At 40.6% G+C, this 12,985-nt stretch overlaps 1 protein-coding gene across 9 annotated transcripts in view; it reads left to right on the top strand.

The window, feature by feature from the left end:
* Nucleotides 1–12,985, top strand: part of kiaa1109 (KIAA1109 ortholog) — a 106,757-nt gene that overhangs the window by 43,055 nt on the left and 50,717 nt on the right. For 8 of the 9 annotated variants that reach the window (XM_074661393.1, XM_074661392.1, XM_074661388.1 and 5 more), the window contains 12 exons: nt 110–237; nt 1,751–1,953; nt 2,204–2,404; nt 2,535–2,746; nt 3,899–4,050; nt 5,096–5,246; nt 5,459–5,611; nt 5,837–6,077; nt 6,287–6,435; nt 9,105–9,336; nt 10,508–10,669; nt 12,480–12,664. In XM_074661393.1, the coding sequence (XP_074517494.1) occupies nt 110–237; nt 1,751–1,953; nt 2,204–2,404; nt 2,535–2,746; nt 3,899–4,050; nt 5,096–5,246; nt 5,459–5,611; nt 5,837–6,077; nt 6,287–6,435; nt 9,105–9,336; nt 10,508–10,669; nt 12,480–12,664 (2,169 nt within the window). The remainder of the gene's footprint in view (nt 1–109; nt 238–1,750; nt 1,954–2,203; nt 2,405–2,534; nt 2,747–3,898; nt 4,051–5,095; nt 5,247–5,458; nt 5,612–5,836; nt 6,078–6,286; nt 6,436–9,104; nt 9,337–10,507; nt 10,670–12,479; nt 12,665–12,985) is intronic. The other variant, XM_074661384.1, reaches the window with a different exon arrangement.

The raw sequence follows: 12,985 nt of genomic DNA, 5'->3' as shown, positions 1-12,985 counted from the left end.
ACAGCATCCGTTTTTTCAAGTTATTTATTAGAGAACGATACTTTCAGCGCAGTGGGGTTTAGTTCAACTTTGTTTAGTTGTCTTTTTGTTTGGTTCTCCTCTCCTGCAGGTGAACCTTTGCCTCCTGCAGGCCTCTGTAGAAGAGGGGTCGCCGTCGTGCTCCAATAAGTGTGTCACACACGTTTCTCTGGTGGCGCTCTGCTTCGACAGGATCGCCACCCAGTTCAGAATGAACAGGTAACGCCTCCACTCTTCCTCATGTCACTGTGTTTGCATGTGTGTGTACAATTACTAAGCTTTATGGAGTACGTGTCTGCTATAAATGCTATAAAATAGGGATGCACCAATACAGATATCGGATATCAGGCCGATTCTGACTCAAATAAGTGGATCAGATATCGATGACAATGGGGGCGATCTATTCAATTAAATTCTAACTTTATATACTATATACATTATATACTGGAATTTTAATATCTGTGTACGTTTTGACCAATTTGTTGCTGCATTAAAACGGTTTACACTGTAATTCCTGTTAATTTTGAAGATTTTATTACCAAGTTGCTGGTGTACGATTTATTTTTTTAATGATAAATAAAATTCAGTAAATTTATATTTAATTATTTATTTGTTACATTTTTTTTTTATTAAGTTAAAAAAGCAATATTTAAGCCTGTTGTTGCCTTACAGTACACATAAAATAAATGATCCCACACAGCGAGGCATACAGCTTATTTATTAAATACTGCTATCGGATTGGTGCTCGCTCGGTATCGGCTGATACACCAAAGCCCAGGTACTGCTATCGGGACTAAAAAAGTCGGATCGGTGCAGTGCATCACTACTTCAAAATGCCTGCTGGCACATTCAGTTGTGGTTGTTTGGAGTGCCATTCACCTTAAAACGAATTCAGTAGGGTGACAATCTTTGGGAATTTGGGAATAATTCACTTAGATTTGTATTCTTCTATTCATTCAACTAATTCTCATTTCCAAAAGGTGATGTTTGTTTTGTACATCTGAACTAAAGTGTTTAAAGCACAAAATCAACAAAGTGTATTTCTTGTACTCCACAACATCTGACATGTGCCTCACTTGGTATAGTTTTGGCTTTTTTATTTATTTATTTTTTAAATAACTGTTTTATTGCATATGTCATAAATCTTAGCATGGAGGTGAGTTTTATTCTATTTTTTTTATTATTTTGGAAACCTCAGCTCCTCTAAAAAGTCTAAAATAAACTGTGGCCAAAATACAGACACCCAGACTTTTAAGGACAAAAATGTCCCCATTGAAACCACAATTATTGATCCAACATCCATTTACAGCATAAAGTCATGCATTCTATTATATCCGGCTTTCAATCTCGAGGTCTGACTTCAAAATTGTAGTGTTTACTATTTCCCACCAGATTGTGTAGGTTTCCTGCATAAAAAGTACAAATGCATCAGAATCGATGTTAAACACTGACATATCCCAGGCTGTGAAAAAACAATTCCCCCTAGTATTTAGTATACAAACAATAATTAAATGTTTTCTTCATAAAAAAACAACAACAGTGGAATAATGTAAACAAACATGCATTAAAATGGTTTGAATTCTGAAAATGAATGAATATTTGGTAGTGATGTTCAGGGCTGACGTTGGTTAAAAGATTTAACTATGTAGTGGAAAATGTGAGGAGTCAGCAGTGAGGCACAAGGGCAGCCAAGCTCAAATATAAACACACATTTTCTTTCTACTCTTTTCAGGGGTATTGTAGAGGAGACGCCCAACACCACGGAACATGGCCGACCGTCCGTCATGCTGGAGAAGTATGCCTCAGCCACCAAGATGCAGCCTCAGTCCTCTGGCTCGCTGCGCTCCAACGCCGGCATCGAAAAAGGCAAAGAGATCGCCGCCAGGCTCAACATCCACCGCATCCACAGCCAGCTGCGAGGCCTCGACTCCACAGGTTGGTTCAGGAGGACGACTAACCTTTTACATTACTCTGTTAATATACTATACTACCTGTCCCAAGACAGTCTGCAAAAGTGCCCTCATTTGACCTACAGTACGAGGCAAAATACTGAGACCCTTTGACTTTTGTCATTTTCAGATTTCTTTTGTTCTCCCCAAGCACTTTATTGTCAAAATGTGTAACAGGGAACTTCATAATAATGTCATATTTTCTAACAGTTGCGTTGTTTCTTCTGCTTTCGTAGACATTGGCACATGTGCCATCACAGCGATCCCTTTTGAGAAGTCCAAAGTGCTGTTTGGCCTGGAGGAAATGGAGGAGTACTCAATGGTGGATGAAACCGACGCCCAGATTGCAGGGGGCGATCTCAGCCGCTCCGCGACGTCTCTTGAGAAATGGGGCTGGATCATGTTTGAATGTGGCATCGAGAACCTCACGGTCAAAGGTAAAAAAAACATCACTTACATCGAGACGTAGCGATACAAACAAAAAAAAAGCCCAAAGAAGAGTTGCATCAGGAGGGATGAAGGGAATTTGTGTACAGATTTGTGAATGTATTACACTTTGTGTTGCAGGGGGCCGTCAGTCAGGAGCCATTCTTTACAATTCCTTTGGTGTGATGGGACGCTCAGACACTGGGGGGAAGACGGGCATGTCCAAGTCCAATGGTTCGACAGGCTCTCAGACAGGAAGCGGTTACAGCACCGACGTCTCTGATGACAACCTGCCAAATGATGCTATCAGCCCCGCCTCGGATGCCAATGAAAACTCGGACTCAGAAGACCAGGTGAGAAATGCGGAGAATGCTACTGTAAAATGGCTAAAAAAAAAGGCGTACCTCCGTTTTTTTTTTTTTTATATTCTTTTTTTGCTCAGGTTAAATAACAAACTAGGTTGGAACCAACACCAAACTTGCTTTAACCCTACCCAAACTAGCTTTGTTTGAGGGTGTGCCAAACTAGCTGCTAGGCAGGTAATATGCAAATGTGTTACTTGGTGACATCGCTAAGTTAGGTAAGAAAAGGCGGGACTTCAAGCAAGGCGTTTCAGGCAATTCAGGGGGGGAGAATAACACCCTTTGTAACTTTGCAGACCTTTTTACATTCCCCAAAAACTTTATATCACACTAAAGGAAAGGGAAAAAGTATAAACGGTCCCCTTTAAAGTTTAAACCCAGTTAATATCTGAGTTTTTACCGTGGCATTTTAGTGTCACAGAGCTTGACATCCTCTTTTAGCTGATTTTCCTGAGGCCGACAAACACATGAGAAAGCCTTTTTAGCTCCGCTGACAGTGACCTCAAACTTTCACTTAATGCGAGGACAAAATTAATTCTCTTTGAGACGATTTCTTCTTCATTTTATCTGCAGCTGTCGGCTTATTGTGTTAAGACGTAACGTAGGGCAGGCTAACAAGCTCCTAAATGACATAGAGATTGCGTGTGGGTGTGAACTTGTTAACATAAAATCAAAGCTCTACTGCACCGATCTGAAGTGAGATGCACAAATGCGGCCAGTGTCATTTTAAAATTGTAGATTATTAATTTTTTTTCTCTTTATTTTCATTGTTTCTATGTTATTATTTTGCAAATATCGCTGCCTATTGCCAGTCTTTGATTCAGATTTGAGTAATATTCTTGCTCACACAAAATTACTTCAATAAGCCTGGTTCAGACGGTTATCAAAAAGTTACATTCATTCGAAATAAGAGCGAGAAGAAAGAGATTAAATTCATCAAACTAAGAAAGATCCACTCTGATCTTGAAAATTAGCAACGATGGCAAATCAAAGCTATAATCAGGTGATTGTGTTTGGATTGTGTTGTGGCTCCAGTTACAGAGGATAGCGGTAAATCTATTCCAAAGCTGCAATACTGGAACTCATTCCCACCAGCCAGTCTCATCCACCCATTGAATCCCGGCGTTCTCTTGTGCTCTGCAGGACGAAGGAGTCGAGTCAGATGACCTGAAGAAGGACCTTCCCCTCATGCCCCCACCGCCTGACTCCAGCAGCATGAAGCTGACCATCAGGGAGATCTGGTTCAGTTTTGCTGCTCCCACGAATGTGCGTTCGCCTTCGCAGGCCATCTCCAGGTACGACTCCCAATGATACATATGGACCTCTTTACACAAACGCTTTCACACACAGTAAGTCCATGATTTGTGTTAAAACTAGATGAACTGTTCAACACATTTAGGAAAAAAACATGACCGTGACATGTTGTTGAGCTTTAAGTGTCAGTTGTGTGGCAGTGAGATTGGGCCTCAAGTAGCAACATTCTCTTAAATTTCTCTTATATTTTCCCTTAATTTTCTGTTAAGATAAAAAAATAAGAGTTTGAAGAGTCTGAAGTCAGCTCCAGATGCACCGAACGTTCTTAACCATCCAAATCTGCTATTACCCAGGTGTGCTAAATGACGAATCCCACTCGATCATAAATTGGAGGCGTGTAACAAGAACTTGAGCATTAGTGAAATTGAGATATTGTTAAATAACCTTAAACAAAGTAAACGTGTGATTTTCCAGAGCGTCAGTACTGGTGTGATTAACTAGATAGATAGATAGATAGACAATTATGCGATTAATCGCTATTGGATATTTTAATCGATTGACGGCCCTAATTTTTTTTTAGGTAAGAAGAGAATCCCAGAAATCAATGTGCACTAACAAAATAAGAGCAAATTGTGGATACGAACAAAAATGAGAGGAAATTATATATGTATCACTTCCTGCATGAGGCCCAATGTGTCGCAGTATCTGCAGGAGAGAGGTTTTTTTTATAAAAATTTTCGCCAGACAATTTTTAAAGAAAACTTTTGTTCCCCCTGGCAGCCGTTTGCATCAGCAACATTGCTGCTAACACAGATCTGTCAGTCTCACAGGTCAGGTACAGGTCTGAGTTTTTCAGAAGCAATTGTAGCACATATCTTGTGTCTGCAGTTGAGAATATAAGAACAGAAATCAATTCTTAACCAACTTGTCAGATACATCTTGGCAAAAGTTGATGACATCATGATAATATATTACATGCTGTGTTTTATCTGAAACTAGAGAAAAAAAAACTATACATCAAGATAGATTGATCAATAGTTATTCTAAGGTGATCAAAGATCTTCTGACTCTCCGTTGTGTTTACAGGCAGTTGAATCTGCTCAGCACAGCAACACCCGCCATCGGAGCCTGGCTGGTTCCCATCGACCAGCTCAAATCTTCTCTACGCAAACTGGACATGGAGGGAACACTGCGCGTGTGCGCCGTCATGGGCTGCATCATGACCGAAGCTCTTGAGGTCAGCAATGACCTCTGTAGACCCAAACAAATGGTCCCATATGAAGAGAAAAGTCCAGTATCCTCTGATTGCATTTAATGCATCCGCATTTTTTTTTTTTTTTTAAATCAAACCAGCTTTTTATCAGCTTGTAAATGTAACATCTAAATTTACTTGATTGTATGTGCACTAGTTTCTTTAATTTTAGCTCTTTGTGTCATTCCCCCAAACAGAAAAAGAGCATCCACATCCCCATCCGGAGCAAGTACAACCGCGTGACCAAACGAGCCCGCTACCTTCACGAGAATCCCTCCTGTATGCTCTGTAACATCCTTCACCGCTATCTGCAGCAGGCCGACTACTCAGTCATTGAGGAGGCCACCATGGTAAGTGCGAGGCCTCCGAATTTAACTTTATTATCTTCATTTTCGGAAACTCTCCAACTTGACCATGTGTAGTTAATTGGCTACTAAAATTGATATGGTCTCATTTGAACTTACAAAAAGTAACTGCCAATTATTTTAAGTGGCATTAAGTGCTCTTGGCTGCGCTTCGCTATTTTAATTAATCCCTTACCGGTGGCACTAATCCAGTTCTCCTTTCCATCCCAGAATGATGGGGTTCCAGCCCTTGTGACTCTAAAGAAGGGTCTGGTTGCTTTGGCCAGACAGTGGATGAAATTTATAGTGGTTACTCAGGGCTTCAAAGCTATCGGTCTGATGAGGCCCAACCAGCTTGCCAAACCCAAGGAGCCTCAGCAGAGCCTGGGCGAGACCATCCTGGGCCTGGACAATGGCGCCGCGCTGCAGAGCGACACCAGCGCCGACGGAGCCGAATTCGAATTCGACGCAGGTGGGAACTTACAGCTTTCAGTGTGCTGATACCGTTTTTTTGACCCACCCATCTGTTACAGCAGATGGACTGGGGAACTCCTAACCTCCACTTCTCAGTGTATAGCACAGATATAAATAGACTGTTACCACTTGTTAGACATAACCGATACGGTATGAATGAGTAATGTTGTTCTTCTCGGAGTTTTATTTTATGTCGTTATTGTGAAGCCACAGTGAGTGAACACACCATGTTGCTGGAGGGAGCCTGCAGTCGCCCCCCACCCAAAGAAGCCAACTCTGGTCCCGTCAGCGGAGTGGAGATCATGAGGAAACTGTCCAAGTCTCATACGCACAACGAGTCTGCACTCAGGATAAAGGTACAACTTTGACAATCAGTGTATCTTTATATCCCAGTTTTCTGTTGTAAATCCATACTGGGTTGCATGAGATTGTGGGCAGGTATATCTAACAAATGCAACGTAAACATGCTCCCTACACATTTCTAGGGCCAACTACCATTATTTACATTACATTATTGATTCATCTGCAGTTTATTTTCTCAATTGTCTATAAACTGTCAGCAAACAGTGAAAAATGAAACATTTGAGATGTCTTCAAATGCCTTGTTTTGTCCAAGCAACTGAACAAAACCCAAAGATGTGCAGTTTCCTATCATAGAAGACTAAGCAACCTAGAATATATTCACCTTTGAGAAGCTAAAGGAAGTTTTTTTTTTGCCTTTTTAATTTTTTATAAAGCATTTGTTTATTGGGAACTTAAAAATGAATATACAATATAGACCATTTCTTTAAGCCAGTGGCTGATGTGAGGGACATGAGACGTTTTTTCAGTAGAGTTCGGCATTTAACACGGGATGTCTGGATTAAATGTATTTGTCTTTAAAGGGGTAATGTAAGTTCTCATTATCCAGATGTATCGAGTCGTTTTAAGTCTAGTATTTATCGAAAGCCTTTGGGCCGCAGTAAAAATCTGACTCTGTTCGCAATCCAGGACATCTTCATGCCATGATGCTCTTTTAGAGTCAGATGATTCTTCTTTTAGTTTCTATGCTCCCCACCTGTGGAACAAGCTTCCTGAATACCTGAGGTCTGCTAAAACAGTCAGCTCATTTACGTCAGCTTTTAAATCCACATCATTGTTTACTGCGGATTTCCAATAAATTAGATACTTAACTTATTTTTAACCTTGAACTATTTATTTGCATGCTCTTGCTTTTTGTTTTTATTGCTTTTTAAAATGCAATTTATATCTAATCTAACTAGTTATCTGCCTTTTCTCGCTTTTTGTATCGGTTTTAATCTCTTAAATGACATTTTAATGTTTTCTTATGCATCTAACGTCTTATGTTTGATATATTCCTATGCTCCTGTAAAGATCTATAACCTACTCTATAAACAAAATTGCCTTGCCTTTAGATTTAGATTAAAAATGTATTGTAGAGCTTTTTGACACTTTTGCTTAAAATGTTAATCGCTTGTCAAGGTAGTTGCCGATTTAATGTTCCGTCGATTGAGTAATTGATTGATTGACTAATCGTTTCAGCTCTACATATTTCCACACCAGTACTGTATCACACTGTTTGTAAACCAGAACAGTATGCAGTTTTCCTTAAACCCAGCCTAGTCGTCCAGTGAGAGAGAGTTTCAAAGAAAAAAGATGTGAGGTTGCCAGTACATGAAAAATCTTCCTGTGCAGCCATACGTTTTTGAAAAGACATACTTTGTAGCAACCAGGATGTTTTGGCAAGGGTTATATCACTTTTCCCAAAGGAGGAGGAGGTTAACATAGCGAACTATCAGAGACACAAAGAAGATATATTCTTGTTTGGGGAATACTCTTTTTACCTTCCTGGAGGACATGAACAGTACTGTAAGGAAGCAAAAAAAAATTATAATTCTGGTTATCCATTTTCTAAGGCTGATTTATTTATTTTTTTGTCAGGATCATTTTTTTGCTTTTGTGAGAGTTTGTTGTTGAAGTACTCACTTTGCACCGATACCCCGTGTTCTAAAAAGGACTAAAAGCATTCATGTTTCCTTCCAGGTGACTTTTAATTCTACTGTCATGTCTTTCTTTTGGCTAGAAGTTTATTTCAATCTGCGCTTATCTGCCGTTAGGAAAAAAAATGAACGCGTTTAGTCCTACGTAGAACATGGGGTAGTGATGCACTTCAGGCACTATTACCAAAAAAAAGTAACTGAGAAAAATGATCCCGACAAAACTGTTTTTTTTCAACTGTTCTCAAGTCATAAACACACGACAGAAAACTATTTAGATCAGACTTTAAAGAAATCTAACTTGCCTCTCAGGGCTTCTGTAGTACTGAACCCAAAATGGCAAAAATAAAATCCAAATACACTAAACCAAAAACAGTATAGTTGAAATTAATCGATCAGTCGATCGACTAATTATCGATCGAGGAAATTAATCAGCAACTATTTTAATAAAACAGTTTTAAGCAAAAATGCCAAAAATTCAGTGACTCCAACTCCTCGAATGTCTCATCTATGATGGTCAATTTAATACCTTTGACATTTGGACTGTTGATTGGACAAAACAAGCAACAGACATTGACATCATCTAACCTTTTATAGACCAAACAGTTAATCAATTAATCAATGAAATAATCACCAGATTTATCAATAATGAACGTAATCATTAGTTGCAGCCCTGAAAAAGTACTAGTAGTACTACTAGTTAGTACTTTCTAGTTAGAAAATGACATTTCACAGCAGACAGTGCTGTCGTGACTGTGGTGTGAAGGTGATTCCACTGTATGACAGCCTTGAGGGATGTGAGCTGGCACTGTGTGGAGAGATGACATTTTCCTCATAAAATAATGTTTTGTTCATCCCATCTCAGGGTCTGCTATTCAGCTCTTTTGTCAAAAAAAGTATTACCTCGACTTCAGACTATTTCCATAACGGATCGTGGCTGTCACCATGCATCCCACTCATCTTTTGAACATAAAAAGCCACAGGCAGTGGTATAGTGTGAACATAATCTGTACGTTTGTCACACCCAGGGCTCCCATCCATACCAGTCGCTGAGCTACACTAGCGGTGACACGGCGGCTGACTCACCGGCCCATGTGAGCCGCGCAGGCCTGCCAGCTAAGGACAGCCCCAGGAAGGAGAGCCTCCTGAGTAATCTGACAGGCAGCTTTCGGAGTCTGCACAACCTGCTGGAGGGCATGCCTCAGAGGAACGAGCCGTCTGCCGCCACCGCAGCCAAGAGCGGCTCCCTCACTCGCACAGGTACCGCTGATGTTATGTCGCACTGCCGCTGATCACGAGAATGTGGAAGGTTCTAGTAACCGCAGAATAGTGTTGATTACAACATGTAAAAAGTCTCCTTATCATTTTTGCTGCAAGGCTGACCTCTACCGTTCAATAGGATGAATAAAAAACAAACCAAAATAGATTCACAGCTTGGTCGCTCCTCGAGCACATGCCCACAGTGAACTAATACGCAGAGTGCTACGAGTTATTTACTTTCTTTCACACTCTCAACATTCTGCAACCCCTGCTGATATCACTTTGCTTCATGAAAGCAGAAATACTACATTCAAGCTTTTGCAACACTGTCTAACAAAACACACCAGAGAGGGAACTGCATAAGAAAAAGAAGTGTAAAAAGAAGGGTTTGGATTCCTCGTTGTAGTAAAAGACCATGACTGTTTATGAGAATGTGTGTGTGTATGTATGGTGTGTGTATTGTGTGAGAGCTTGAAAATTGAACACACCCTGGCTTCGTCCAAAATCGCATACTACACACTAAATACCCAATATGTGTCATTCAACCTACTTTTGTTAATAAACAGTAGTATGTATCTATTCGGACGCACTGAGCAGTAATTTACATCGTCCTGAGAGCCTCCTTGCCAGTTGGAGTTACGTAACCAAGGTAACCTGTAACAACCTGATTTGTGAGAATCAAAGTCTGAACAGATTTAAGAAATATATTAACAAAGTGAACATTTTTCTCTACTTACACTTAAATCTAAGAGTTATTGACGTTACATAGCTGTCTGTCAACGTTTGTTATGAATGTTGTCGTCACTACCACATTGCATTGTGGGATATTTCTGCTGCCGTAGTGTCAAGCGTTGCATACTCCAATATTTCACTGGAAACAGTATGCAATATGAGTACTATTGGTTTCATACGAAGGTTTCGGACGTACTAAAACATCTCAGTGTTTTAGCGTACTAAATAGCATGTTAGTATGGAATTTAGGACACAACCCCTGTCTTTGTCATAACTTTTATGATCCCTAAATTTAAATTTACATCAACCACACATGCCTCGATGATGCAAGATGAAAAATTATCCGTGAACATCAGTTGGTATTTTCTTTGATGTCCAGTTTTTTTGTAGTGTGTTCCATGATGTAATGTGCTCTCAATCTCTTTCTTCTGGGGCTCAGGAAACAGTTTGGGTACAGACATGCTGACGGAGCACCCGCTGCTGTCGGAGCCCTCCTCCGTCAGCTTTTACAACTGGATGTCCAACGCTGTGGGCAACAGGACGGGGGCCGTCGTCCAGGACTCGCCGGTTAACCGCTCCCAGCACAACAGCCTGCAGACAGGTCAGACATTGTTTGTCTTGAAAGGTTGTTTTCCATTTGTCAAATCCTCATTGTATATTTATTAAAAATCTTATTTTTATTCAGAAAATCCCTTCATATTTAGATGAGCATTCCAGTTAGTTCAGATGAACTCATTTCTGTGGAACCTTGAGGATAAACTATTAATTTTTTATTACAATGCTGTTCGAGTTGATGCTTATTGTTAACACCTTCACGCTTTACTTAGTACAGTAGTTTTACTAGACCCACTGGATTCTCCTGGCAACCACTTCCACTACCAACTGTTAACAGTCCAGAAGGAGGTCAGGGGTTGTTGCTCAGTGTTGTGATGATGGTGTTGGTGAACTAGTTAGCTAGCTAGCAGTTAGTTTGTCCCCTTTTGTTATTTTTATAGTCACCTAGAACTCTGTGTCAATCTATCCCAAAAAAACAACTGGAAACAGGTATGTTGTCGGTGTTTAAATATACTCAGATTAAACACATTAATGCTGGAGGGAATTGGTTAGAACCAAAGCATGTTAGTGAAGTTTAACAACCTTAAATCCCACCCTCTGTTCCTCTGTACTCCCACTCATCTTCTGAGGCTACATCCACACTAATACACCGTTTTAAAACAAAAACGATCTGCGTTCAGACGAGCGTTTTAGCTCCCTTTCAGAAATATTCTCCATTCTTACTAACACGCCTGAAAACGCATATGACATGACCAGTCACATACACTGGGCATGCTCGTGTAAACAGGAAGCAGGATTTCTACTATGCGGTTGGTTGCTTAGTTGCAGAAAATACCACGGAGGAAGAACAGCAGTGGCAAAAAAATCAAAATCACTTGAATAATAGCTTGAGCATGTAGGCAGTATTAGCATTATAAAATGCAGAATGTAACTGCACAACTGCTGCAAACATAGACAGCAAGGTCAGCAACGCCTGTAATTTGTTATCCATGTTGAATTAACCGCAGGTGGTCGATGCTGATGTTGTTTGTTTTCTTGTTGGTCACGTGTTAGGGGCGTGGCGAATCAGGGAAGGACACGTCGTGACTGATAAGATGCAATCAGGAACTGCGTCAAAGTTTTTCAAAAGTCTCCATATCCGCCCGTCCAGACTCAAACGCAATCCTGCAGTTTTCAAACTATAGAGGGGTCAGCAGTCTCTGTTTTTGGGGTTCAAATACGCCGGAGTAGTGTGGACGCTAGGCGTAAACGTAGCGAAAGTTATGCGTTTTAAAATGAAAACGTATTAATGTGGATGTAGCCTGAGTTACAAACAGCTGCACTTGTTCCATCCTCCCTCAATAGTAGTTTAATATTTACTTTGAAAAGATACATCTTACCTTCACAATTCAGCAGAGCATCACTGATTGTGTGGGTACCATTATTATGTGTGAAAGGCTTGGATTTGTGCCCAAGACGATGTCGTTATCCACTCACCCAGATGTCAGTCACTGACAGCACAGCAGATTAGCCCGAGCAGCTCCTCACAAACACATTAAGTGAGTAAGGATGTGATGCGTCTGTTCAGAGTTCCAAATTGTGCATAAAATGGCCATAAAGTTCCTCTCAACACTCCCTGTGGTTGGACGGTTGCCTTCCATTTAATTCACTCTAACGTCTTTGTTAAGAGGAGATGGTGAAGTGTTTCACCCTACAGCGCTTCACTCACTCACTGCTGCTTATATTTACATGTCTAATAAGAAACTGCCACTGAGCTGCTCTGGTGTGAACGTACCCTGCAGGAAAACACAACCATAGCTTACCGTTGGTCTGTTACACAACATGCATCCCAAATCTCCTTTCTTCCACACCCTTAGGTGGGACGTGCAACCTGCCCACGATCCCCTCAGCGTCAGACTTCAACACGGTGCTGTCCAGCGACCAGAACACCCTGGATGGGACCCCATCCCAACACTCCCAGCACAGCACCAGCCAGGACGAAATGGCCGACATTGAGGAGGGCAACCAGTGCCCAGCTGCTGTTCAGCTGGCCGATGCTCAGGTGCTGTGGATACACCTGTCTGTATTTCTTTGTCATTTGTTCCATTGTTGTGCTTGCTGTCTAAACTTTCACCAGAGAAGCAGTAAACATGATGCCTGCAGCTCTTCAATAAGTCTTGAATTATGTGATTTTCAAAATATATTTAAGGGCTGTCAATCCATTCAAATATTTAATTGTGATTCATCACAAATTAATCGCACATTTTTTATTTGTTCAAATGTACCTTAAAGGGAGATTTGTCAAGTATTTAATACTCTTATCAACATGGTAGTGGGCAAATATGCTGCTTTATTCAAATGTATGTATATATTTATTACTGGA

This window comes from Sebastes fasciatus, chromosome 15 (assembly GCF_043250625.1).
Source record: "Sebastes fasciatus isolate fSebFas1 chromosome 15, fSebFas1.pri, whole genome shotgun sequence".
Classification (NCBI taxonomy): domain Eukaryota; kingdom Metazoa; phylum Chordata; class Actinopteri; order Perciformes; family Sebastidae; genus Sebastes; species Sebastes fasciatus.
Note: the sequence above shows the minus strand (reverse complement) of the source record. Positions and strands in the feature narration are given on the sequence as shown.